Source organism: Peromyscus californicus, unplaced genomic scaffold (assembly GCF_007827085.1).
Source record: "Peromyscus californicus insignis strain IS unplaced genomic scaffold, ASM782708v3 Scaffold_14__1_contigs__length_90479793_seg_2, whole genome shotgun sequence".
In the NCBI taxonomy this organism is placed as follows: Eukaryota; Metazoa; Chordata; class Mammalia; order Rodentia; family Cricetidae; genus Peromyscus; species Peromyscus californicus.
This window is the reverse complement of record NW_026294436.1, coordinates 46348595-46376502: the sequence shown is the minus strand read 5'-3', so window position 1 is coordinate 46376502 and position 27908 is coordinate 46348595. Positions and strand designations below refer to the sequence as shown.

The 27908-nt window shown below is 39.9% G+C and overlaps 1 protein-coding gene, 1 non-coding gene and 1 pseudogene across 3 annotated transcripts in view; 2 read left to right on the top strand and 1 right to left on the bottom strand.

Moving 5' to 3' along the window:
* Positions 1 to 27908, bottom strand: part of Rc3h1 (ring finger and CCCH-type domains 1) — a 56772-nt gene that overhangs the window by 21649 nt on the left and 7215 nt on the right. For both annotated transcript variants that reach the window (XM_052737355.1, XM_052737356.1), the window contains exons 2-12: positions 26865 to 26985; positions 25251 to 25490; positions 24536 to 24711; positions 19543 to 19743; positions 12439 to 12571; positions 9699 to 9817; positions 6691 to 6803; positions 6106 to 6387; positions 5415 to 5629; positions 1606 to 1973; positions 470 to 634 (exon numbers count right to left, since the gene is read on the bottom strand). In XM_052737355.1, coding sequence (XP_052593315.1) covers positions 470 to 634; positions 1606 to 1973; positions 5415 to 5629; positions 6106 to 6387; positions 6691 to 6803; positions 9699 to 9817; positions 12439 to 12571; positions 19543 to 19743; positions 24536 to 24711; positions 25251 to 25490; positions 26865 to 26985 — 2133 coding nt within the window. The remainder of the gene's footprint in view (positions 1 to 469; positions 635 to 1605; positions 1974 to 5414; positions 5630 to 6105; positions 6388 to 6690; positions 6804 to 9698; positions 9818 to 12438; positions 12572 to 19542; positions 19744 to 24535; positions 24712 to 25250; positions 25491 to 26864; positions 26986 to 27908) is intronic.
* LOC128109864 (39S ribosomal protein L20, mitochondrial-like) lies at positions 15443 to 17636 on the top strand (annotated as a pseudogene).
* On the top strand, positions 27275 to 27387 carry LOC128110198 (small nucleolar RNA SNORA28). The gene has a single exon (XR_008218154.1). It is a non-coding gene; the product is annotated as a small nucleolar RNA SNORA28 (small nucleolar RNA).

Sequence of the window (27908 nt, the reverse complement as noted above, 5' to 3'; positions counted from 1 at the left end):
TGCCAAAGCTGACTGCAAGACACTGAAAAAACAATGCTCAAATCATTAAATGGTGTAGGGCCAATGAGCTATCCCTACAGAGGGAAAATAGACCCTGATTCTAACATTTCACATAATAACTCAATTCTAAATGGGTTATGGATCTAAATGTAAAATGAAACAAATCTCTGGAAGAAAAAAGAAAAATAGCCTCATAATTTTGAAACTTGACAAACATCTCCTCGTGAACAGATAATTTCTTTCTTTCTTTTTTTAAAGACAGGGTTTTTCTGTGTAGTCCTGGTCATCCTGGAACTCACTCTGTAGACCAAGTTGGCCTCAAACTCAGAGATTTGTCTGCCTCTGCCTCCTGGTATTAAAGATGTGCATCACCACCAACCACCCTGCTCTCATTTCTTAAACAGGCTACATTACCATTAAAAATGATAATGGCAAAATTAACACACAGGACTAAAAATGACATGCTTACTTCTTCTTGATGGAACGCGGGAGGCAATGTTGGTGAAGGCGCAAAAGGAGGTGGAGAGATAACCTTTCTTTCCTCAAGCTGGGCCATTATTTCCTTCCGTCTGCGATGTAGCTCATCCAGGCTAGGATGAGGTTGGGGAGGAGGAAGCCGACTATAAGGAGGCTCCTGAAAATCGAAAGATTATTTAAAGTTGACAAAGAATTCCAGCACATATTAATTAAGCATATATATTTAAATCAGAAGGAGAATATATATGCATCTTAACATCCAGAAATAAACACTAAAGAGAATAAAGAAAAAAAAAAAAGAAAGAAAAAGAAAGCCAAGGCAAACTCTCAAGATCTTCTAACTTTCCTAGCTGATCTAGACTTAGTACACAAACCACCAATGTTTAGATTGGTGAAGCTTCCATTATGTTTTTGCTTTTTTTAAAATAACACCACATTTCAGAACCAGGGAGATGGACCAACAGGTAAAAGCACTGGCTGTTACCGCCTAACAATCCAAGTTTGAGCTCTAGAACCTCTAAGGAGAGTCAGATGTGGCGGGGCACACATGTAATCCCAGTCCGCTATGGTGATATGGGAGGAACAGATGGAAGAATCAGCTGGAAGCTTATAGACAAGCTAACCTGGGGTATGCTGAGCAGCAGCAAGAACAAGAGAGACCTACTGAACAAGGTGGAAAGAACTTACTGTCAAGAGTTGTCCTCTGACCCAAGTGTGCAGTGACACACATGCACCTGTGTTCTTACACATATACCAATTATACATACATACATACACAAAAAATAAAAGTTTAAAGAAATATTTAAGAAATAGATTTGGGGCGGGGGGGCTGGAGAGATGGCCAGAGGTTAAGAGTACTGGCTGCTCTTAAAGAGGTTTGGAGTTCAATTCCCAGCACCCACATGGTGGCTCACACAACCATCCATATATAATGAGATCTGGTGCCTTTTTCTGGCCTGCAGCAGAACACTGTATACATAATAAATAAATAAATCTTTTTTTAGAAAAGATAAGAAATACATGTTTTCATATAAAGAGAGCCAATTAAAAAGGTTATTACCATAGCAAAGTAAGAATCCTCATAAATATAAATTAAGTCTATGTAATAAGTAAAAAAATACAGCATACCCTAGGGTATGAAGGTCTGATCTGAGCTGGATGAGGAGCCACTGGATAGTATCCCTCTACCTGTTGGTATCGTTCTCTGGACTCAGGCATGTAGGATGGTACTGCTGCAGATGGAATCTCAATAGGTATAGGGCTTTCCCGGAAAATCTCCTCTCTTGTATAAGATTGAGCAGGGTACACACGGCGGCCATCATAGTGAGGTGGGTACATAGGTGGGTATTGTTGTGGCTGTGTGCCATACTGAGAGTTTATAACACGATCTTGGAGGTAGGGTGAATAATGATCCAAGTATGGAGGACCAGGTTCAGGAGCAGATGGTGGAGGTCGAACAAAGCGGGACACACATGGTGGTGGAGTATAGTACATACCTGTACAATATAAAAGAGGAACCCAAAACAATAGTGAGCACATCTGCTTTTTATATAAGCTTTTGTTTTTCCTTTTAAAACATTAAAAGGCCTAAGTGTTATGACCTACTTATTTCTTTATAAACTTTCACAATACTTGTACAGTTTAGGCTAGCTTTATGAAAATTAGCAAGCAAATACTATCCTTAGGGCCAAGAGTGCAGCTCAGTGGTAGTGTTTGTTTGGAACTCATAAGGCCCTGAATTCAATCCCAGAGAAACTTCCTCTTCCAAATAACAAATAACTATTAAAAATCAATAGAAAAGATCAATCTACATATAATCTAAAATAGTAGATTGACCCTTCCTTCTGGTTTGTCCTAATGCAACAGTCACTGGAAAATTTTCATAAGCATCCTTGACACTCAGGGTCTACTTTAGTTTCTCAAACTCTGTAGACTTTTATATCCAAGACTGCATGAATACTGGTCAAGCACTTTATTACTGAGCGAGATTCTTAGCTCCTTTTTAAATATTTCATTTTGAGATGGTATTCTGAAGTTGCTCAGACCAGCACTGAACTCACTTTGTAGCCCAGGCATACCTCAAACTTGAGATCCTCCTGCCTCAGGCTCCTCAGTAGCTACAATTATACTCCTGCTCTAGCAGGCTCTGCTATTGTAGAGTTTCAACTTCAAAACTATTATGTGCTAGATGTGACGTGCTACAGGTTCACTTTTCATGATACAGCATGCACAAGACCTACACAAGCTCCAGCCAGTCCCTGCATAGAGGGGAAGGTGGACATGCAGCTGCTGAGAGGGAGAGTCAGTTCTCCTCATTGATGTGACCCCTGGTAGGCTGACTACTACCAAGCAAGTCCCACTCTCAAGATTAGCTGAGCAACATAACCTGAACTTGATGGGGAAAGAAAAGAAACAACAACAAAGAGGCAACCTCAAAGTTGGGTAGGAAGGGATGGGAGGGTGGTAAGGGGAGGCACCAACAGAAGTGTGTACAAACACATTGCATCAAACACTCCATAATTGTTTTTAAAAAGGTCCAGTTTGCTGTATACATCTAGTGGCTCCTCTGGCTCTAGAATTCTTAAGACAGCAACTGTGGCAGTAGACTTTCACCTGGAACCACCAGTTAAGACCAAAGGTTTTACTTCTGCTCTCTACACCAGCCATGTAGTGCTTTTCTAGGACTCCTTTTCTAAAGACCTAGTTTAAGCCCACTTCCCTAGTACTTCCACCAATTTGAAAGAAGCCCATTCCTCCACTAAACCTTTTTATGCTTAATACAGCTACAAAGATTTCTGTTCTCTGTAACTGAACCCTTCCTGATAAAGTATAATGCTATAAACTGGCTGCCTGAACAAAAACAGTTACAGGCCGGGCGGTGGTGGCGCACGCCTTTAATCCCAGCACTCGGGAGGCAGAGCCAGGCGGATCTCTGTGAGTTCGAGGCCAGCCTGGGCTACCAAGTGAGTTCCAGGAGAGGAGCAAAGCTACACAGAGAAACCCTGTCTCGAAAAACCAAAAAAAACAAAAAAACAAAAACAGTTACAGTTTTTCAGAAGATAAAAATCAAGTCAGATCCTTTTATATAGATATATAACCTGTATCAGTCATGTGTAGAGACCCACAAAGGTTTCCTAGTGGAACATACTCAGGGTCCGAGAATCTGAGCTTGCTTTACCCAGCAGAGCTGCATAATGGGATGATTTGACCACAAGCATGGTTACCAGGTGTGTGGAAAGGTCTGCACTTGGCTGTGCAGTGTGCTTTGATCTAACAAGGGAGAGGTCTTTTGCCCCTTGGCATTGCTATAAAAAGCTTTTTTGGATAAATGGAAAAGGCTGTTGGGTATTGACCCAGGTCCTCCTGAAGCTATCCTGTGTTTTTCTTCTCGTCAACTAGGCTCTCTTTCTTTCTAATATTTTCTTATCCCTCTCTCCTCCTCATAGGAACCCTGGAAAAGGTAGGAGTTGGCTCCCACAGTCATGTTATATCAATCAAAATCTATTCTTATGCTAGGTGCCTGCAATATTGGCACTTAGGAGGGTGAGGCAGAAGGATCATGAATTCAAGGCCAGTCTGGGCTACAGTAAGTTCAAGGCAAGCCTGGTATACACACTGCAATCATACCGTGTCTCAGAAAACCAACCAACCTACCAATAAATAAGCAATAACAAAACTATAAAAATTCACTAGTTTTGAATGTAGAGGTGACATGTGACTTAAAGGTGAAAGCCTACAGGAAAAAGAGGACAGGAAAGATACTTTATTACCATTAAAACAAAGCTAAACCTGTCTCTGACAGAACCAATCAACACTTTAGTTTGAAATATCAGCATCCCCTTTATCTTTTCTGCCTCTGCCTCAGGAGTGCTGGGATCAAAGGCATGCAGCAACACATTGAACTAGTCTTTACTATTAAGCTGACTCTGTACTATAGAACTTTTAGATCAGTGGATCTCAACCCTCCTAATGCTGTGACCCTTTGGTACAGGTTCTTCATGGTGTGACCCCAAATCATAAAATTATTTTTGTTGCTACTTCATAACTGTAATTTTCTCCATTTATGAATCGTAATGTAAATATTTTTTGAGATAGAAGGTTGCCAAAGGGTCACAACCCACAGGTTGAGAACTGCAGCTCTAAAGACTTGTATTACAAAGCCAATATGGATACTGTGACGACTAGTCTTATGTCAACTTGACACATAAACTAGAGGGATTTGAAAGGCGGGAACCTTAATTGAGAAAATGCCTCCACAAGATCTGGCTGTAAGGCATTTTCTATCTTTTCTTTTTCTTTTTGGTTTTTCAAGACAAAGTTTCTCTGTATAATAGCCTTGGCTGTCCTGGAACATACTTTGTAGACCACGCTGGCCTCGAACTCACAGAGATCCACCTGCCTCTTCCTCCCAAGTGCTAGGATTAAAGGTGTGCACCACCACACGAGGCTATAAGGCATTTTCTCAATTAGTGATCAATGGAGGAGGGCCCAGCCCACTGTGGGTGGTTCCATCTCTGGGCTGGTGGTCCTGGGTTCTAAATGAAGAGCAGGTTGAGGAAGCCATAGGGAGCAGGCCAGTAAGCAGTACCCTTCCATGGCCTTTGCATCAGCTCCTGCCTCCAGGTTCCTGCCCTGTTTGAGTTCTTGTCCTGACTTCCTTCAGTGATGAACAGCAATGTGGAAGTGTAACTCAAATAAATCCTTTCCTCCTCAACTTGCTTTTTGGTCATGGAGTTTGGTTGCATTAATAGTAACCCTAACTAAGACAGAAACCATATTGTAAATTTAGTTTGCATCCACTACATTTTTTTTTTTCATTCTTGGTCAGCTTTACACAGTCTACATGCTCAGTAAATGCTAATCCAGTCTATAAAATTGATAGACTTGATCCTTTTTACCTATATGATAAATTTGGTGACTTAAATGAAAGATATTACCCTGATGATAAGGTGCTGGCTCAAATGCTGGGGCAGTTCCTCGAGGGTCCTGATAATAAACATCCGCTTGTGGTGTTGGATATAACTGAGAACCTCGAGGTACCATCTGAATTGGTTTGGTGACAGGCATGGGAGGCAGATCTGTTGGTCCCCTTGGAGGTACAGGATGTGAATTCACAGGTAAGGCAGAAATACTCTTAGGGGCAGATTCCAGCCTAAGGAAGCAAAATTATATAAGACAAATTTAAAGTCTCTAAACTATACTTTTAATGTACATTAAATGTTTCACATTAAAAGACTGCCAGTACTTTGAAAACTGATATATCTGAATGTTAATCTCTCCTACAAAGTAAAAAAAAAATAACCCCCCTTAAAAAAAAATCATTAGTGCAGGAAAAAGAAGTACAAAGGCAAACAATTTATTTTGGGGGGCCAGACTTTAGCTCAGTTGTTAGGTTCAATCCTCAGCACAACATAGCTGGGCGCAGCGCTGCATGCCTGCAATCCCAGTGTCTGGGAGTGAGAGCAGGAAGATCAGATTTGCAAGGTCATCTCTGGCTATGCAGTGAGTTAAAGGACAGACTTTGACTCAAAACAGAAGAAAAAACAACGAAACCCAGTAAGCACTGTCTTTAGAACCAAACTTTTTTTTCCCTCTACTCAGTTTACAAGGAAGAAATGTGATACGTACAGGTCAGGGGGAGACCCAGGAGCACTGCTGCTCAGGTGGTCTAGCTTTCCTGGCTTCAGACTAGAGTCAAAGCCGGGGTCTGTCCCACGGGGAACCAGCTGTGTCACCGTGCTCCCTGCCGATACAATTCCATTTGGTAGTGCAGGCGGCTTCCTGCTGGACAAATCCACTGCACCTTCTTCAGGAAGTATAGGTGCCGAAGGCAGGCCCACCTCATTAAGTTGACCCAAAGAGGCACTCAGGGGTCTTCTGGGAACCAGACGTTTGTTCATTTTACGAAATCTATATGAAAAGCAAATGTTTCAACTAAAATTAGTAAATTTTTTAGCCATTAGTAAAAATCAGTTAAAATCGTTAAAAAGTACTCAAACTTTGTGTGGAAATGACTCATTTTGATATCTAGTTAATGATAAAATAGCTTCCCATAGAAACAATGCAATAAAAACTTAAAACTTTTAAGAAATGTACTTAATTCATAAAGATTTCTTATGCACTGAAGAGAATTCTGTGATTCTTTTTGTATTTCTTAAAGCCAACAAATTATTCCTTATCCCAAAGTCTGCATCCCATGATTCTCATACTTACTTTTCCAGTTCTTCTTGTGAGTGTGCAAACGTACAGCTGGCCCCACGAGGGCATCCTCCTCTCTGCTTCATGTCTCGACACATGTATGTTTTGTATTTGCTATGCTGTGGAGGCTAAGACCAAGATCAAAATATCACACAGTAACAAATGTAATTTTTATGTTTTACAGTTTAGAATTCTGAGAGCATGAAATAATTTAAGCTAATTCCCACATTTATCTACTATCCAGAGCAAAAGTATGGGGAGGGGAAAATCACAGAGTTGAAAATTAAATTTTAATTATTATTTGTGTGTGTGTGTGTGTGTGTGTGTGTGTGTGTGTGTGTGTGCGCGCATGAACGCACATGCAGGGGATGGGGTGGGGGGCACTGTGGGGTGGTGGGACACCACTGGAAATCTGAGGACAATTTTGTGGGGTTGGTTCTTTCCTTACACTTTTACCTGTGTTCCAGGTGTTGAACTTAGGTGCTTAAAAGCTTTTGAGATAAGAGATCTTTTCAGGTCCAAAATTAAAATTTAAAAATAGTATAGGAGCTCAGAGTTAGGGCTGCTCTTCCAGAAGACCTGGGTTCAATTCCCAGTGCCCACACGGCAGCTCGCTACCATCTAGAACTCCAGTTCCAGGGAATTAGGCACCCTCTTCTGGCCTCCACAGGCACCAAGCACATACATGTACATGCAGACAAAACACCCATACACATTGAAAATAAAAGTGCTTCTACTAAGACAACACAGCCGGAGGGTTGGAGCAATCCTGAACTGGGGTCAGTACAGCTCTCAGTCCGCATCAGAGAAGCTTCTCTGTGCAGAGGATGAGGTTAACACAGAAACTCACAACTGCTCACAGTGCAGAGAATAGGTGACTATGGCGTGCTGTTACGGGCTTAGAGACCATCATGGATGAGAAGTCTGGCAGAAAGACTGTACATGGCAAGGCCAGTGCACTCATGAACTCCAGCAGCTGTGATCACTTCCATAAGGTAGAGTCAGTCAAGCCTGTAGTATGGAGTGGGACGAGGCTCCTGAACCCCTGCCCAACTAAGGAGCTTTGAACAGCTGATGGCTTACAAAGGAGGGAAGACTTGAAGAATGTTGACCGTGCTCCAGCAGCTGCCCTCACACTCAGAAGTATATGGATAGTACAAATTGCAGTTGATGGGCCATCAAATTTAAATTTTAAAAAAGAGGATATAAGTTGGAGGTGTGGGTGAGTCTGGGGAATGGGTAAGATCATCACTGTATAAACTTCTCAAAGAAAAAGAAAAACATTTTAAAGTCCTCATTTTTTTCTAACATGCTGATATTCTCAAATATATGTGTTATCAGAAATTAATAATGAGCTAGATATGACTCAGTGGTTAAGAGCACTTTGTAGAGGACTGGGGTTCAGTTCAGTTTCCTGATCCCACACAGTAACTCGAGTTCAAGGAGATCCAGTGCCCTCTTCCGACTTATGGCACCAGGCTCAAACATGGTGCACGAATATACACAGAAAAAACACACATACATATACATAAAATATTAAACATTTTTTTCCTCAATAAATTTCAAGGTTCTCTTTCCAAAGAGTTGAAGACTTTAAAATGTATATGCCAGACACAGTGGTACACACCAGCAGTCCCAGCATTTAGGGGTAGAGGCAAGAATATCAAGGAGTTCAAAGTCTTTCTCAACTATACAATGAGCTCATAGCTAGGGTAGCGATGGACCAGCCTGATTCCATCTTGTCACAAGGTCAAAATAAATTCACTCCTATTTTCTGTAAAACTTGGGTTTGACCAGGTCTTGACTCATTTTCTGGAATTTGACAGGTTCCACACCCTATACCCTGATCTCCACCCTGATAAGATGTTCTGCCAAATAATATTTGAGATGTTCTGCCAAGTTCCTATGTAACTGAAACCCCCCTAGTCTGGCAGTTTAGGGGCTAATATAAACCCCACTTTAGGAAGATAAAGCTAACAAAAAATAGAGCTTGCATAATTTGATCAAAGAATTTAGTTAATGGTCTTCACACTCATTCAGTGAGATTAACAGTGGGATATGTGAGCCCCTGTCTCACAAAAATAAGACCAAAAAGACTTCCAAAATGTATACCCTTCTAACATTTGTGTAGTGATCATGTAACATATAACTGTCTACTAACAAAACCCACAAAATCTGGGCCAGCAAGATGGTTCAGTGGGTGATGCTGCCAAGTTTGATCTTTAGGACCCCCAAGGTTGTCCTCTCACCTCCTCCACGGGTATACTACCAACACATACACAAATAAATGTAAAAAATACTCTTTAAAATTTGAAGATGCTTTGGCACACTAGTGTAATAAACATTATTAATGAAATTCCTTAAAATACTAACATTAAAAAAATCTAAAATATATGATAAGTACTAGTAATACAGCATTGGTACCCAAAAAGTGACATTATCAAACTGAAATGTAATATGAAGTGAAGAGAGTAAGCATTTTTAAATGGAATAAGCTTTACCAAAGAATCTATTTTTAATGCATCAAATGTTTCTATATCTGATGTGAAATGATCCCAGAACAACGACCAATAAGAATTAGTGTCAGATAAAATTACTTGAGCAAAACCGACACACTAACTACTAATCAGGCTAACTTACAATTTCTACAGTCAGAGTCTTTTTTTAAAACAATTTTAAAAATTATTTTATATGTATGGGTGTTTTGCCTACATGTATGTCTATGTACCAGTGCATGCCTGGTACCCACAGAGGCCAGAGCAGGACATCTGATTACCTTGGAACTGGACTGATAGGAGGTTGTGAAACACCACGTGGGTACTGGGACTTGAACCTGGGTTCTCTGGAAAAGCAGCCAGTACTCTTAACTACTGAGCCTCTCTCCAGCCCCTACAGTCAGTCTTAAAATATTCATATCATTATTTCATATCATTATTTTCCGCTCTGTATCTCTACCTACACTGACCAGTTTCTAGATATACCCAGAGTGGCTGATCTGCAGATTTCAAACAGCAACTCCTTACCTGTTGTTGGTCTGCTCCTTTTTTGCTGTGGTTCTGAATATAATCAACCAGTCCATGTACTACTGTACGTACAGCAACCAGGCCATTTTCTAGCTGTTCCCATGTTGGAGGAGGAGCATCTATAAAATTAAAAATTAAACAAAACCTATAATCTTAAGCAATGTTTTATCCAATATTAAACCAATGAAGGAAATATTATCAGCACTTTGATGCAACCAAGTTAATCATTACAGAGCTTTCAGACACTTATTCATCTGTGATGGTTAGTGGTATCAACTTAAAAGGACTTAGAATCACCTGTGAGATGGGTCTCTGGGTGTGCCTGTGAGGTATTATCTTAATTATGTTAACTTATCTAGAAAGACGCATCTTAACTGTGTATCTAGAAAGACCCATCTTAACCATGCCAAGACCATTCCCTAGGCAGAAGATCATGGATTATAAAATGGAGAAAGCAAGCTAAGCAATAGTTTGCATTCATCCCTGTTTCCTGATTGTGGATGTGATATGAGCAGCTGCTTCAAGCTCCCACTGCCTTGACTTCCCTGCCATAGTAGACAGTACCTTGAGCTGTGAGCTAAAATAAACCCTTTCTCTATTAAACTGCCTCCAAACACACCCACATACATAACACATTAATACATGCTAACAAACACAAAATGAAGTGAGAAGACATTTTCATAGATGAATTCTATATAAGACTACCATTGATGGTATTTGTACTGGGTTTTAAAACACAGATGCATTTCAACTCTGGGAGGGAGAATCAGGTTTGAAAATAAAGGAAAAGTCAACAGTCACTCAAAAAGACCTTTTTTTTTTTTTTTTTTTTTTTTTTGAATGGCCTTGAAAGGACGGGCCCAGGCAATCTGCTGATGAATCATACATACATTATGAGAAAAAGAAGAGCAGGGTTTCTCTAAGGATTCCGGGCCAACAAATGGAAAAACAGAGTAGCCACTAGGAGGACAAGGATTAAGGTCTCACATTTGGACAGATGAAGTCCGAAATGCTTACTAGACATTCAAGAGGACTGCTAGACTGGGCCAGCAACATGATGGATACAAACACAACACAGTGCTGGGGAAAAGGGTCTGGACCTAAAAGACCAATTGACACACATGCCGTTATATTCTGTGTCACCAAAATCGGGGGGAAAAGATAAATTTATACCACTGTACAAAGTACAAATTTATTTAAGTTTTAGAAAAACAAAATTAAAAAACCAAACTAACTGGCAAACAAACAAACAAACCCAACAACATAGTGGCTCACAACCATCTTTAACTCTAATTCCAGGAAATCTGACACCCTCTTTGACCTCCAAAGATACCAGGCATGAAGACACACAGTCACACACATGCAAGCAAAACCCTAATACACAGAAAATAAAAATAAATCTAAAATCAACTTTTAAAAAGATCCCAGAACTGAAGAAATGTGGCAAATGTGTTCAATAATGATATTTAAAGATACAAGATAATCTTGGGGATGAGTATAATTCGACATTCAAAAGGTCAGAGATTATGGAAATGTAAAATCAGCAGATGGTACTGACAAATGAAATTAAGAGAATGGGGTGGCCTGGAAGTCAAGAAAACTGATTCAAAGACAAAGAGTAACAAGCCACGTTGTGGGGCTAGAGAGACAGTCAGCAGTCAAAATGAGACTGCACTTCCTGAAGACCCAGATTCAGCTGCCAGCATCCACACAGCTCACAACCAGCAGTAACTCTCCAGCTCCAGGGGATCCAATGCTTTCTTTTGGCCTCAGAAGGGCTTAGCAAAGAAGAACAGATAAACCCTATGTCTCCAAGGGTATGTTGAACAAGTGAAAAAACTAACATTCAGATGACAAAAGAAACAGCTAGAAGAGTGGGCATCAAAGATGAACTCACTCTGAAACACAGAACAGATGACAATGAACATTAGGAACCTTTGGGAAATGGCTCTGAAGTGATAACACCAGCATTGACAGAGCTCTTTGGAAATCTATTTTATACAGAGGTAACACTTGATGCCAAGGATGCAGAGGAAACAGCTCCAAGGGTAGAGACACCACTTTTGTGGATGGGGTAGTGTGGGGTGATGCATATAAAAATAAAGCAGCAAAAGCTTTTCTGTATCAAAGAAGCATCCAATATTAGTAAGTGCTGAAAATATAGGAAGTAGCTTAAGGATCTGACGTCATCTCTGGAAGTAGTGACTAGCAAACTGTAGTAGTAGTAGTAGCAGTATGGAGTGTTAGCTCTGCATTCGAAGTAAACCCTGAGAAGACAGAAGCTAAAATATTGTTCAGCTAACAGGTCATTGGGTACATTTTCAGGTCAAGGAGGGGTGAGAAAGGAATGCCCAAGTAAAGGTATAGAGAATAATTAATGGAACAAGGTATTATGAGAAGATGGAATAATGGGTATGCAGCTCAAGGAAAATTGAGAAAAGGAGTTGTGACAAAGATGTCAAAAGAGGAAAACACAGCATGCTGTGGCAGGAGAGTTATGAAGGAGAGCTATTTTCTTAGTGAAGTAAGCAGTACATTATAAAGTACTGAATGAATTTTAGTTAAGGTGAACTAATGAGATAAAGAGAATATTATCTGGGGCAAAACCTAAAATACTCCTGAAAATATCTGGGAAAACAACTTTGGGAAACTTGAGATGAATGTAACAAAAGATAACTGAAGAATCACCAAGCAGTACTGAGGTACACATAAATAGTCCATTAATTTCTCTTGGCTTTACCTGGACTAGGGTCAATGTTTGCTAGTAACTCCAAGTGGGGTCTTAGTCGGTTCAAGTTTGCCGGGTCTCCAGTCCGCTGGAGAGCAATTGTTAGCTCCTGAACACTCTGTGCAAAAGAGGCAGGGGTCTGCAACTTAAAAGAAAAAGGACAACATTCATTTCCCTTTTCAAACACAGTTTATTTACACCTGCATTTTTGCAATTTATTAATTTTAGTTTGTGTCTATCCACCTAATCTATGCTTTGGCCAGACTCAAGCCAGGCGGTGGTGGTGTACGCCTTTAATCCCAGCACTCAGGAGGCAGGGCCAGGCGGATCTCTGTGAGTTCGAGGCCAGCCTGGGCTATCAAGTGAGTTCCAGGAAAGGCGCAAAGCTACACAGAGAAACCCTGTCTCGAAAAACCAAGGGAAAAAAAAAAAAAAAAAGATTTCTCTATCCACAGCTTGGTACACTATGTACAATACCGTTTCCTCTGCTATCACATACTTCAAATGTGAGGCCTTTCTTCCGATACCACCTTTTAGTTGGGTTCTTGGTAATCCTTCCAAATAACTGAATTTTGGAAGTATAATCTAGAAATCATGTCAGATGATAGAATAATGCCACCGAGTACAGTCATACTGAATGAGCTGAAGTTCTTAAGATCAAAGATCATGACACTAAATATATAAACCGTACAAACTGAATTTCATTTATTAAATAGTCTAAATAATTTCAAATGTCTAGACAGCTGAAAAAATCCTGTTACATTTTGATTGCAGGACACAGAGAAATCAAACTGGAACTGACGTGTATCTTTCCTCCTTTGGCTAGCTGTCGTAGTGCTATATAGCTCTATGCAGGCTGCTGGGGTTGACAAGCCAACAATGGTCTCATCCAGCAGTGGACCCTGCATGCTAACCAGCCAGGTAAGAGGTGCCCATCAATGCAATGTGGCATGAAGGTTACTAGGTTAACCAAGAGGCTTTTTAAACTGGAACATAAGCCTGCTCCATATCTGGTATTCACAACTGGTATTGTAAACCTGTCAAAATCCATGGCCAAGGAGGTCACAGGCCCAATGGGTGAACCTATTCTTGTTTTGCTAGATGGATATGTCATCAAACTGCTTTAATATTTTTATTGATACCTACAAATCAATGAGTGCTTTTCTCAGCCTTGCTCAGAGACACTTCTTTCTGCATGGGCAGCAGTTAGTTTAGAGATTCATAACTGGTCAAAAGTTCTATTCAGACCTAAACGGGACATCTCTATCACACCACCACTACCACTACCAAGACTGGGGAACTATCAAAGAAGGGGTATAAACAATGTAAAAGCTGGAGGATGGGAAGAAGAGCTGTGAAATGTGTCTTCTAGACATAACAGAGCTGTTGTATTAATGAACTCACAGCAGCTATGGTTACCTGTACAAAGATCAAGCTAGTTACCATTCTAGCCTATCAGGCTCCACTCCTAGCTGAGAAGTTATTGGCAGATGATGACTGCTGGAGAAGAAAGGGTTATTTTGCTTCAGGGATGTGGCCCCTAGTAGGTTGCCCATATTCCTGTGGATAACCCCATGCTCATGTGCATAGTATCACTAATTAGACTCTGTGGGTTATTGAGAAAAAACAAAAAGTATCTCACGGTAGGAGGAAGACATCATCTTGGGGGAGGGGGAAGGAAAATGAGAAAGGGCAGCTGGAGTAAATATAATCAAGAGGAAATTGTCAAAGAATAAATATTTTTAAGAAAATTCTGATTTAGTTTAGGATTCTTGAAGGTTGTGTTTTTTTCTAAAACTTTTGAGACATACTCTCATACAAACTCCCCTCTAAGCTGGGTGGTGGTAGCACACGCTTTTAGTCCCAGCACTCAGGAGGCAGAGGCAGGAGGACAGCCTGGTCTACAGAATGACAGTCAGGGCTATAGAAAAACACTGTCACAAAACAACAACAACTTCCCTCTGCTGACCATGTATAAGGATTTTCAACTGGGAAAATGATAATTTTATAATAGTAGCTATGAGTTTTTACTTGAAAACATTTAGCTCTTTTGGCAGCTAATTCCTCTTTCAAAAGGTCATTCTGTAAAAGGTCATTTCAAAAGCAAACTTTTTTTAAAAAACAAAGGAATTAACACAGCTGCCATTAGAATCCTAGCATGCCTTTATGTTTTAATATACTTATAATTTAAAAGATAAAACTCAATCAGCCAGGCATAGTGGCACATGCCTTTAACCCCAACACTCAGGAGGCAGAGGCAGGCATATTTCCTCAAGTTCTAGGCCAGCCTGGTCTACAGAGGGAGTTTCAGGATAGCCAGGACTACAGAGAAATCCTGACTCTAAAAACCATAAACAGACTCAATCAGCATATGTATTTTAATCACTGTTTTGAATGTGAACTCTTGATCATCTGCATGATGGAAATGAGGCATGTACCACTATGTCCAGATCACTATTGAGGCTGAATTCTTTCCTACCAACTGGATATGCTAAAGTACCTTCTACGTGAATTGCTAGCTCATATTTCTTTCTCCACGTATTCATAATGATTAATGCTTTTCTTGGTTTTTTTGTTTTTTTGTTTTTTTGTTGTTGTTGTTTTGGAGACAAGGTTTCTCTATGTAGCCTTGGCTGCCCTGGAACTTACTGTGTAGACCAGACCAGGCTGGCATTGAACTCAGCAATCCACCGCTTCTGCCTTGTTATTTTTAATACATTCTCAATTTGTACTTTACAGTATGACAGACTTAGTAATGTTTGGTTATTTAAACTTAAATTAATTAGTTAAAAAATTCAGTTCAGCGCCGGGCGGTGGTGGCGCACGCCTTTAATCCCAGCACTCGGGAGGCAGAGCCAGGCGGATCTCTGTGAGTTCGAGGCCAGCCTGGACTACCAAGCGAGTTCCAGGAAAAGGCGCAAAGCTACACAGAGAAACCCTGTCTCGAAAAAACCAAAAAAAAAAAAAAAAAAAAATTCAGTTCAAATGGCAGCCTCTTGGAACTTGGGAGCACACCATGGTCTTCCTTACACAGCTCTGGCTGTGAAAATGCCTTGAAGACTAGGGTTGGCGGGTTCAGGAGGTGCTGAAACATGCTTAGCACTTTAGTGGAAGGAAGAATCACTGCTACTAGCTGGTTCTCAGGGTGGTGATCAGAGCTTCCAAAGTACATGCAGGCCTGCAGACTGAAGAAATGGAACCTGAGGACCCTGTGGATTAATCAAATTACAGCTGCCTCCTAGAAACATGGCTTATAGTACCCAGCATTCATTGTCAACTTAATTAAGTGCCAGGGGGAGTTCAACTTGCATTGAGTACTTGTGGGCCTGGCCACCTATGAACCAAAAACTTTTATTTGGCTGCTCTAGCTAAGAGGAGGCAACAGGAAGGATTTGCTGCAGCTTTGGAGGATGAAAAGGAGCCTGTATCATTTCTCTCCAGAGTGGTGCAGTACTGCTGAAGCCTGCAGTGCTATGGAAATTGTCATACATGAGACAGGAACAAAAGGACTGTCCAGTCACCAATAAGTCTGATTTGTGTTTGTTTACATTTTAGCAACAGGCCTGAGAGAACAGGTTTTTACACAGTGGTACAGCCCTGTTGCAGGATATGTGAGTGAACAGTGTAAAGATGTGCCATTGTTTTACTTTGCCTGCCTAGGGCACCTGATTGGTTTAATAAAGTACTGAATGACCAATAGCTAGACAGGACTTCTGGGCAGAGAGGAACTTGGGATGAATCTAGGTGTGCAAGAGACACCAGCAAAACAAGGAGGGAGTTGAACATACAGAATATAGAAGAGAGGTAAAAAGCCATAAGGCAGAATGTAGACTAATAGAAGCAGGTTAATTTAAATTATAAGAGCTAGTTAGGAACAAGCCTGAGCTAAAGGCCAAGCTTTCAAAATGAATAATAAATGTCAGTGTCATTATTGGGGAGCTGATGGTCCCAAAAGTGCTGTGGAACAATTTTTCTACACTGTAAATACGTATTATCACTGGTTAATAAAGAGCTGACTGGCCTATAGCTGAGCAGGAAGAGATTGGGCAAGAAAGCCAGACTAGGAGAACACTGGGAAGGAGGGCGGAGTCTCAGTAGTCAACAGCCAGACATAGAGGAAGCAAGACAATGAGGTAACAAGCTATGAGCTATGATAGAACTCAGATAAGAAATATGGGTTAATTTAGGTTATAAGAGCTAGTTAGGCCAGGCAGTAGTGGCACATGCCTTTAATCCCAGCACTTGGGAGGCAGAGCCAGGCAGATTTCTGTGAGTTTGAGTCTAGCCTGGTCTACAGAGCAAGATCCAGGACAGGCACCAAAACTTCACAGAGAAACCCTGTCTTGAAAAACCAAAAAGAAAGAAAAGAGCTAGTTAGTAACAAGCCTAAGCTATCAGCTGATCATTTATAATTAATATTAAGTCTCTGTGTGGTTATTTGGGAAGTGGTCAGAGGTCCCGATGAAAATCTCTGCCCACACAAAAGAAAGTCCAACTACACAGCCCCAAAATTGTCCTGTGAAGATTGTACAAATAAAGCTTTTGCAGTGTTCAAAACACAACAACAACAAAATTTCAGTCCAAGGGCGGTGGTGGCACACCCCCTTTAACCCTAGCACTAGGGAGGCAGAGACAGGCAGATCTCTGTGAGCTCAAGGCCAGCCTGATCTACAAAGCAAGTTCTAGGACAGCTAGGACTGTTAACAGAGAAACCTTGTCTCCAAAAAAAAAGGATTTATTAGCAGGGTTTCACCAAGTTATAACTAGTTAGTTGTACAATTTGTACAATCACAGGTACAAGCTTTTGTCCCAACATAGGAGCTGCTAGTAATTAAGCTAAAAGTTGTGATGGCTATTCTTGGTTGTCAACTAGACTACATCTGGAATTAACTAAAATCAAAAGTGTAGGGCACACCTGTGAGGGATTTTTGCTTAATTTGAAGTAGGAAGATCCACTTCTAATCCAGATCTTTGAGGTAGGAAGACAGACCTTTAACCCAGATCTTTAAGGAAGGAAGACAAACCTCTAATCTGAACCACACCTTCTGCTGGAAGCCTATATAAAGTACATGGAAGAAAGATGGAAGCTTTTGCTTTTTGCCTGCTTGTTCTCTCCTTTGTAGCAAGATCTTTCCTTCACTGGCATTAGAGCTGACTTCTTCAGGATTCTAGCATATACTGAAGACCAGCTAAGACATCCAGCCTCATGGACTGAGCAATTATTGGATTACTGGACTTTTGATTCATAGTCAGCCATTGTTGGATATATATATATATATATATATATATATATATATATATATATATTCTCTCTCTCTCTCTCTCTCTCTATATATATATATATATATATATATATATATATAGAGAGAGAGAGAGAGAGAGAGAGAGAGAGAAATTCATTCTTTAAGTTGTTACTCTAGAGAACCCTGACTAACACAAAGGTATTCAAGAAAGAGTTACAAACTGAAAGTTATAGACCAAGCAGAAAAACAAAATAAAACTCAATTCCCCATTCTCAATCAATCTATTAGTTATTCAAAAAGTGTCATGTTTGGGGTCAAGGAAAGAGACAAAGTCTAGGTGGGAAGAGGTCTAATAGTTAAGAATACATTCTAAAGCCAGCACACCAAGGTTCAAATGACCTTTAACATTCATAACTGTGGTGGTTTCAATAAAATGGCCCCCAAAGGCTCACATATTTGAATGCTTGGTCATTAGGGAGTGCAATACTTGACCGAGATTAGGAGGTGTGGCCTTGTTGGAAGAAGTATGTCACTAGGGGTGGATTTTGGGGTTTCAGAAGCCCAAGCCAGGTCCAATGGCTCTCTCTTCCTGATGCCTGCAGATACAGATGTAGAACTCTCAACTACCATGTCTGCTTGTGTGCCACTATGCTCCTCACCACAAGGACAATGGACTAAGCCTCTCAAACTATAAGCCAGTCCCAATTAAATGCTTTCCTTTTATAATCATGGTGTCTCTTCAAAGCAATACAACACTAAGACAATAACCTAGGTGATTTGCAAAGCGTACAGACTTCTCTGATTCTATATAGAAGGGATAATATAAGTTTGGTCAAAAGAAACAATGAATTACTTAAGATCATCCAGGCACATTGCATTTAGTAAATGCTAAATATTTTTAAAATACTCTTAGGTTTTGATTCTATCTCTAAATTAAATGTACTGTGAACTCTTAAGCTGGCAGTCATTACTTAAATTCTAAGTATTTAAGGAAATAGCAAAAACTAAATACTATTATTATTTAGCATAATACAACATAATATTGCACAGCATGTTAAGACTTTCTGTACCACATTCATACATTTTAGGTTGATATGCAACAACTCTTAAAATTATCACTGCAATTTAAGAGAAATACTTATTTCTGCATTAGATATAAATAATAGAACTAGACCTAACAGTCACTTCTAGTGGTCTTTACATCAAAACAGACAAGTAGATAAAATAAAAACAGGTTCACTGAAAATTTCAAATTCACCGTGGGAGGTAGTAACTTTAGTATATGTAAAATTATTCTGAGTGAGAATCATGAAGCTTCAAGGAATACATTCAACAGATCACTCATTAAAAGGCATTAGATAAAGGCATTTGGAAATGGTTTAGGGGCTGGAGAGACGGCTCAGTGGTTAAAAGTACCAGCTGCTCTCCCAGATACTGTTTGATTCCCAGCACCCACGTGGTAGCTCACAACTATCTTTAACTGCAGTTCCAGGAAATCCAAAGCCCTTTTCTGGCTTCTTCAGGCACCATGTGAAGCACAGACACACATGTATGCAAACAGCAATACACATAAAATAAAAATAAACACATCTAGAAATATGCTATAACTATTACAGAGATCAAAATTCAAAGAGAACAATAAAGGAAGAGGGGCAGTGACAAGGGACATGGGAGAGCACTGGCTGAGGCACTGCACACTACCCAAATGTTTACAATGTCATTCTGATGGTCTAGCTATGACACAATACCAAGCCACACTGAATCTCAGTTACAGAAGCCTGACATACACCAGTCACAGTAATGTTCATTACAAAAAAATAACTTATCAAGACTCCAAAATTATTTTTGAAGTAAGGAACAATAAAGACCCTACCTTGTCAATAATGGACTGCATATGAGATTTATGAGACTGGTCTCCATAAAGCAAAGAAGACCACTGGTCTGGTGCAATCCTTAAGCCTGCTTCCATAGCAATTTGCACTATCTGGGAGTCATGTTCTCGTCGCAGAGCTTCGTAAGTCCTAAATTCTTCTTTCAGCTGCATCAAAGAAGAGTCTTCATCACGTTTGGTGACCTAAAAAGATACACACACAAAAAAATCTAATAACACAAGTCTCATACTTTATATAAACACATGTAGACAAAAAAAAAGTAATTTAGAATAATTCATTTTGCATGTCTTAGTTTGATGTGCGCAAGCACTGTATGTATGTAGCAGACATACAGAGGACAGACAACTCCCAGGAATCAGTTCTCTTCTTTATGTGGGTCTCAAGACTACTAATGACCCACTGTCCCAACAAAAAATTCAAAACAACAACTTTCTTTTAGCAGCAATAGCAAGATTAAAATGGGATACACTATCCTACCTGCAAAATACCTCCCAGTATAGATGTCAAAAATCTTACCCTTTTTGAGACAGGTTTTCACTATGTAGTTCTGGCTGGCCTGGAACTCAAAGATCTGCCTGCCTTTGCTCCCCAAGTGATGGGATTAAAGACTTGCAACACCACACCCAGCCACAGAGGTCAAAATTTTCTTATAGAAACTATAGAATTTATCATGTATGTACATGGGCCTTTTTAAAAATAAGAAAATGTTTAATTAGTGTAATTTAAAAAAACTATGTGTTTCTTCTTCAGAATACAGATCACAACTTTAGGGCTTACCTAGTATTAAGTTATCTGACACTAATAACAGAGCTTTCAATGAGTGTGATTTTAAATATGACTAATTTTAACTATTTTAATTTCTCCATAGAGTTTTATGAAACAGGCCACAACCAAAAGGTGTAGAGTATGAGATGCTGGACAAAAACAACAACGATAATAATAACTTTTAATCATAAAACTTGCAGCTGGATGTGGTTAATACTCACCTGCAATCTTAATACTCAGGGGTGAAGGCAGGACCACAATGAGTTAAAGGCCAGCCTTAATCTATAAAACAAGTTCAAGACCAGGGAGGGCTACAGAACCCTGTTGCAAAAAAAAACAAATAAAAACCTACCCTGTTTTAAAAACAAAAACCAACTTTAAAAAAAAAAAGACAGACAGGGAGGGAGCTGGAGAGATGGCTCAGATGGTAACTGGGGGAGGGGAGGAGCCAGGCCTAACTTTAGTGCCATGTCTATAAAAAGCACTGTAGAGACAGACAGAACCCCTTAGGATCGCACCCAGCTACCTCAATCAGTAAGCCCCAGGTTCAATGATACCCTCATAAAAATTAAAGTACGGAGCGACTGGGGAAGTCGCCTCTTGTTGGCCTTCAGCCTCTACGTATATTTGCACTCCACATACATATTTACATATATATGGTTTACCGAGACAGGGTTTCTCTGTGTGGCCCTGGGTACCCTGGAACTCACTCTGTAGAACAGACTAGCCCCAAACTCAGAGATCTGCCTGCCTCTGCTTCCTGAGTGCTGAGATTAAACGTATGTGCCACCACCGCTCGGCTCAAAAACATTCTTTTAAAAAAGCTACCTTTATTAGACACTTGGTATGTGCTAGTTGGTATGTTAAGTTACCTAATGAAACCATTATACTATATTAATTCACTTTAATTCTTGCAGCACATCTGATATATGTGCTATTGCTATCCTAGTAACTTATACTTTAAGTCGGAGGGGTGGGGGGCGCGCGCGCAGGGATTTAGGCCAAAGGCTTAAAACTTAAAATAATTCTAGCCTAGAATTACCAATTCCTTATGATATTTTAGAACATATTTGGAGGTTGGAACTGTAACTTGTGGCAGAGTGGTTTTCCCCATACTGCCAAAAATAAAATTGTATTGTATTAACCTTTTACTCCCATAAGGACCCATATTATTATAGTAGAAAATTCTCTTTTTTGAACTTTCTACCAAAAAACGCTCCAGACTACAAACAGTCAGAAATTATAGATCACACTTAAAAGGTTTAAAAAATGTGTTCCTATTTTTTTTTTTTCTAAAGCAATACTGGGTTTTATTAAACAAAAAGTACAGAGTTTCAGAGAAAGACTCCCGTGTGGGTGTTAAAAGAAACAACTTCATCCTTATAACAAAGTAAGGTCTCACTAAAGCTTTCGTTGGGATGTCAGGTGAACAAACACAAAATCAAGTACTGTAGTCAGAAAAACTTAATATACTTTGCCATTTTCCAAAGACAAATTAAAAGCCCAAATAAACATGAACATGTATAAAAATATTTCCTCACCATAGGCTAACCCTCTTTAAAAGGCAGAATAAGCCGGGCGGTGGTGGCGCACGCCTTTAATCCCAGCACTCGGGAGGCAGAGCCAGGCGGATCTCTGTGAGTTCGAGGCCAGTCTGGTCTCCAAAGCGAGTTCCAGGAAAGGCGCAAAGCTACACAGAGAAACCCTGTCTCGAAAAACAAACAAAACAAAAAAAAAAAAAAAGGCAGAATAAGCTTTCTACATGATACATTGGTTCCCTGGACATTTTATTTGGATTGTGGGTGCTGAGGACAGAACCCAGAGCCTTGGATATTTTATAAGCACTCTATCACTGAGCTATATCCCCAACACCTTCATCATTCTAAAAATAATCAAGAACTTTCAAGACATCCCACGTAATACTGGAGCTGCAGTGTACTGAGAGAGGTCAAATAGGACAGCAAGATGGCTCAGCAGGTAAAGGCACTTGCTGCATAAGCCTGACAACTGAGTTTAACCCCCAGAACCCACATAAAAGTGGAAGGAGAGAACCAAGTCCACAACATTGTCCTGTGACTGCCATAGGTGTGCCACGGCATAGGAGTCCCTATGCGCGCGTGCATGCGCACACACACACGCACATGGACACGCACGCATGCAGGCATGTACACAGTAAACTTTTTAAATTTTAATTTTTTTAAAGGTCGGGCTGGAGAGATGGCTCAGACGGTAAGAGCAGTTGCTAGTCTTTTAGATACCCATGTTTGGTCCCCAGCATCCTTTCTTGTCAAGTGGCTCACAAACACCTGTAACTCCAGCTTCAAGGAATCTGATGCAATATGGCATGCACTCACACATATACGTACATATTGAAAGTAATAACTAAATAACTTAAATAACATTAGACTTTAAAATTTTCTAGGGCCAACAATATGGGTAGGGGGTAAAGATACCTGCTGCCAAGCCTGATGACTTGTTGATCTACTGACCTGATGATAGACCTGATGAAATTCTTAGGATCCACATGGTGAAAAGAGAGAACCAACATCCACGAGCTGTCCTCTTTTCTCCATATGAACACAGTAACACATGCATACCCACCTACTCCCGACCCCCCACATTGTACAAAATAAGTAAAATTTAGTATACATATAATTTTTAAAATTTTATAGCTAGATACAGTGGCATACAACTATAATTCTGAAACCGAAAGATCATTGAGTTATCTAAAGCCAGCCAAACTACACAGTGAGTCTGTCTCAAGAAACAATAGTAACAACAAAATTCCATTTAAAAACTTGTTAATGCTTTAGTAGTTGACTGTAATACTAGCTCATCCAAGGTATCACACATGCCAGGAAAGGACTCCACCTAAGAAACTTCTTATAATTTGTATCTGTCTTTTTCGGTTGATAGAGAACATATAACATGGAAAGCATACAGACATTCTGAAATATAGTCTAAATTATATTCACTGAAGAACTGCATTATTCTTTCTAACCATTACAATAAATGTGAAATACTTATTTAGAAACAATCTGGACTCGAGACAGTAGTTTTGGTTACAAGTCCATACAAAAAATTGAGACCCCTATTCAGTAGAGTGTAAATTGAAGAATTATGGTGATTTCAGGAATGGATTTCCTCATAGTTAGCTATATCAGAAGAAAGGAAACTTTACTTTAAGAAGATAGGAAAATAAAACAGATGAACAATAAGTGACACATGGTGGGCATCGATGTTTGAGAGTGAAGATTCAACCTGGACTACAAGATAGTACATCCAGCATTATCATTTATACTAAAGCCAAATGGTAACTGGATGTCTGGAACTGTACAAGCACAATTACATGAGGAACAACACCCCCCCTCTTTTTTGTTTTTGAGACAAGGTTTCACTCTGTAGCCCTGGCTGTCCCTGACCTCACTCTGTAGACTAGGCTGGCCTCAAACTCAGAAAGATTTGCCTGCCTCTGCCTCCTGAGTGCTGGGATTCCTGGGATTAAAGGCATGTGTCATCACTGCCTAGCTAGGAACAAACTCTTACATTCTTGGTGGATGTACTGGCTAGTTTCATGTCAGCTAGACACAAGATAGTCGTTTGGGAAGATAGAACTTCAATTGAAAAAAAAAAAATGTTCCCACTAGACTGGTGTGTAGGCAAGCCTGTGGTGCATTCTTTTGAATGACTGATGTGAGCAGGCCCAACTCACTGTGAGCCGTGTCACCCCTGGTCTGGTGGTCTTGGGTGCTATAAGGTAGCAGGCTGAGTAAACATGGACTCTGCTTCAATTCCTGCTTTGAATTCCTTCAATGATGGACTATGGTGTGGAAGTATATGAAAAATAAGCCCTTTCCTCCTAAGTTGCTTTTGGTCATGGTGTTTTATCACTGCAGTAGAAATCCTAACTAACACAGTGGGAAATAACAGATGAGTAGTCTCTTCATTTCAATTTAAGGGTTGAGGCTGTACTTCAGTAACAGAGTATTTGTCTAACATATGCAAGGCTCTGGGTTCAATCCCTATCAGTGCAAACTGACAAACCAAAACCAAGCAAAAGAAATACAATAATATGATAGGATTTAACTATAGTATTATACAATCTGCCTTCTTTAAAAAAGCACAGCAAATTTTATTGAAGTCCAAGTTCAATGTTTAAGTTTGGAGGAAGGGCAATGTTCCAAGCTGAACTCGAGCTTAGGTTCATACCTTGAAGCAGGAGGCTCTGTAAAGGAGCTGAACAACATGTCCAATGCTAGTTTTAGAGGCTTGAGGAAAACGTGGCTCCAGTCTTTGCACCACAAACAGAACCAGCACTTTCCGTGACAACGCAGAACCATCCTCCAAGGCCAGCAAGACAAGCTTCAGAGCTTCCTCCTGCATTGCTAGGAAAATGGTACAATCAAAGTATATCATGAGCAAAGATGACACAAATCCATTATCTGAAGAGCAACATAATACCATGCAATTAACAAGCAATACAATGAGCTGGGCATGGCGGTGCACATCTTCAATCCCAGCACTCTCTGGGCTTGATGCCAGCCAAATCTACAGACTGAGTTCCAGGACAACCAGGGCTACACAGCAAAATCCTGTCTCAAACAAAAACAAAAACCCAAGCAATGCAATGTATTTAAAATTACATGTTAAAGCCATGCTCGTGGGGAATTTCATCTTATGTATTTTATTAAGTAGATAAGTGATTAATATAGAGAAAAACATTTCAAAAAGAATAAACTTTAGTTATCGAGAAAAATCTGAATTCTCTAAAAAATTAACATGAAATGGTAATTTGTAACAGAATTTAACAAAAGATAAGGGTTTGTACAGTACACAAGGGTGGGTTTTTATCCTATACTTTTAGAATACCTTGCAAGGGTGGGGGTGGGCAGCCAACAGCAACAACCAAACTTTAATTACATACCTGGTCCAAGGAACTGGCAGCCCCTAGCTCTGACTGCTGCCCAGAGATTAGAGGAGAGCTGCTGAGGATTTTGGTGCTGGAGAATGAGCTCTGTAACTGTGCGTTCCCCTAAAGATCGAGCAGCCCTCATAGCACGGATCCTGCCTTCTTCTTCCACTAGCTGGCAGTGGACTAGAGTCACAAGCTTCCTCTGCATTGGGCGACTCAGAACACTCTGAGTAGTGCTATTCAGACCCACTCCTGCAGAGGAAAACAAAGAAGCTATTTCTAGGTTTACCAGGCAATTTTATGATCCAGGACCACTTCCTCTACAGTGACTGATTTGTTGACTTGTGACTAGTTCCTGGGCCTATTAATAGTATTTAAAGTAAACAATAAGCTAACAGTTTAGTGTCCCACACCTTTAATCCCAGCACTTGGGAGGCAGAGGCAGGCAGATCTTTATGCATTAGAGGCCAGCCTGGTCTACAGGGAGAGTTCAAGGAAGCCAGGGCTACATAGAGAAACCCTGTCTCAAAAAAACAAAATAAACAACTAAGTAAATAATTAACCTATACAAGACTACCATTTAAAAGAAAAACAAATATGTGTATGTGTGTATGTATGTATGTATGTATCATTCATTATGACATTCAAAACACTATCACTCATTTTAATCAAAGAAGAAAAACTGACAGAAAACATTAGACCCAAATACTGATTCCTAACAGTCAGGTATATTATTTCATAGTGGTTAATCTTACTGAATAGTTACACAGTAAGCAGGCCCTTTCTGGAAGGCAATAATAACTTCCATTTTCTTACCACATTTTCTATAAATACAACCTAAAACTAGACAAAGATGGACTATTCAGAGTTATCAATAAGAGCTGGAGATGTAGCTTCCTAGTGTGCTTAACACCTGGGCTTAATTCCCAGTCCTCCATAAACTAGTAATTTCAGCACTTGGGAGGTAGAAACAGGAGGATCAGAAGTCCAAAGTCATCCTTGGCTACAAAGCAACTTTAAAACCAATCTGGGCTAAATGAGATCCTGTTTCCAAAGGAAAAACAAAAACAAAACTGTCAATTGATGCAAAGCCCTTCTAAATCACTGTTATATTCAATTATACAGTCATTTCCAGTCATTACTGTTTCCAACATCACACAAACCCTAGATTTAGTACTACTTTATTTGATGTGTTTTATAATACTATTTAGCATGAAGCAGGCTTGGTTTACAATGGATAAATTAATTCCATTAGCATTCAGTAGGGCGGGCAATATAGACAGCTCAGTGGTAGAATCCATGCCTAGTGCTGAACACTAAGTAGGGGAAAGAGTGCAAGAGGAGGAGAGGGAGTGAGGAAGGGGTGGGGGAGAGAGAGAGAGAGAAAGGCTGTCATACATTAGTATTCATTTACAGCAAGAGAAGTATCCTTAACAGATACTTGGCCAGGTGTGGTGGGGTACAACTTTAATCCCAGCATTTGAGAAGCAGAGGCAGGTGGATCTCTGTGAATGTGGCCAGCCTGGTCTATATAAAGTGTTCCAGGCCAACCAGGACTACATAGTAAGACCCTGTTTCAAAAAACAAACCATTGTTTGTTTAGCATTGGTTTTTAATGACATTTACCTCTAGCGCTGCTGAGTGGTTTCAGGTACAGTGCTAATTCTTCTACACATTTCTTGGCTTCCTCATAATGCTTTGTATCTTCAACCCCACTACACAAAGTAATGGGCTGCTGCTCAGGGATCTGGAGGCCAAAAGAAAAGTTATGAGTATTTCATTAATTTATTAAATGCTTTATTGAATACAATTTATCTGCTGATAGTCCTGGTGCTTCCAACATTAGAACTTCTAAATTTGCTAAATGCTTCAAAAAATTTTTCTTGTACATACATATCCATTATTTTTCCACAGCAGCCTTATTAAAAGAGAATTCAAATACTATATAATTCACAGTATCTGCCATGGCAGGCTCATGCCCACACATAAACAAATGTCCAAAAAAACAAAACAAAACAAAAAAACCCCTAAAGTATAAGCACCACTCTGAAACCATCTGACACAATTTGAGCTTGTTCTAGCAAAAATGTCTAACCTATTCCAGTGTTCTCTTCCGTACAAAACAAGCTATCATATAGGCTCAAACAATATTGAAGAAAAAAAATTGTATTTGTTATGGAATTGAGGCAACAGCCAGAGGTGTATGGGGAAGAAATCAAATTTTAGGCTAGTCATGAATGGAATTAGAGAAGATGGCCATGCTTCATGGAAAGGGTGTTCTCTGATCATCTTTGGAATTTTGCTGTGCTTCTTCTTGTACTCTGTATTTGACTGGAGGACAAGTCCAATTGAGGTTAGATGCCACTAGCATTAGTGCCACTAGATGCTAGAATTAGTCACACCTAACTCTTACTAAACTATGATTCTAGAGAATCGAAAACTCAGCATTTTCAACTTCATGTCACATAAACAATTGGAGTGAATATCATCTAGTGCTTAAACAGTCCCCCATTAGACTTACAATCGTCTAGTCCAGAACTTTTACATTTTATCTGTGAATACTAATTTTTCAGTATCTTGTGCATTTGCCATTATTTAATTTGCTATTTCCCATCTGGTTCTGAGTCAAAGCACCCACTCAGTACACACCCCTCTGAGCCCATCTTGTGA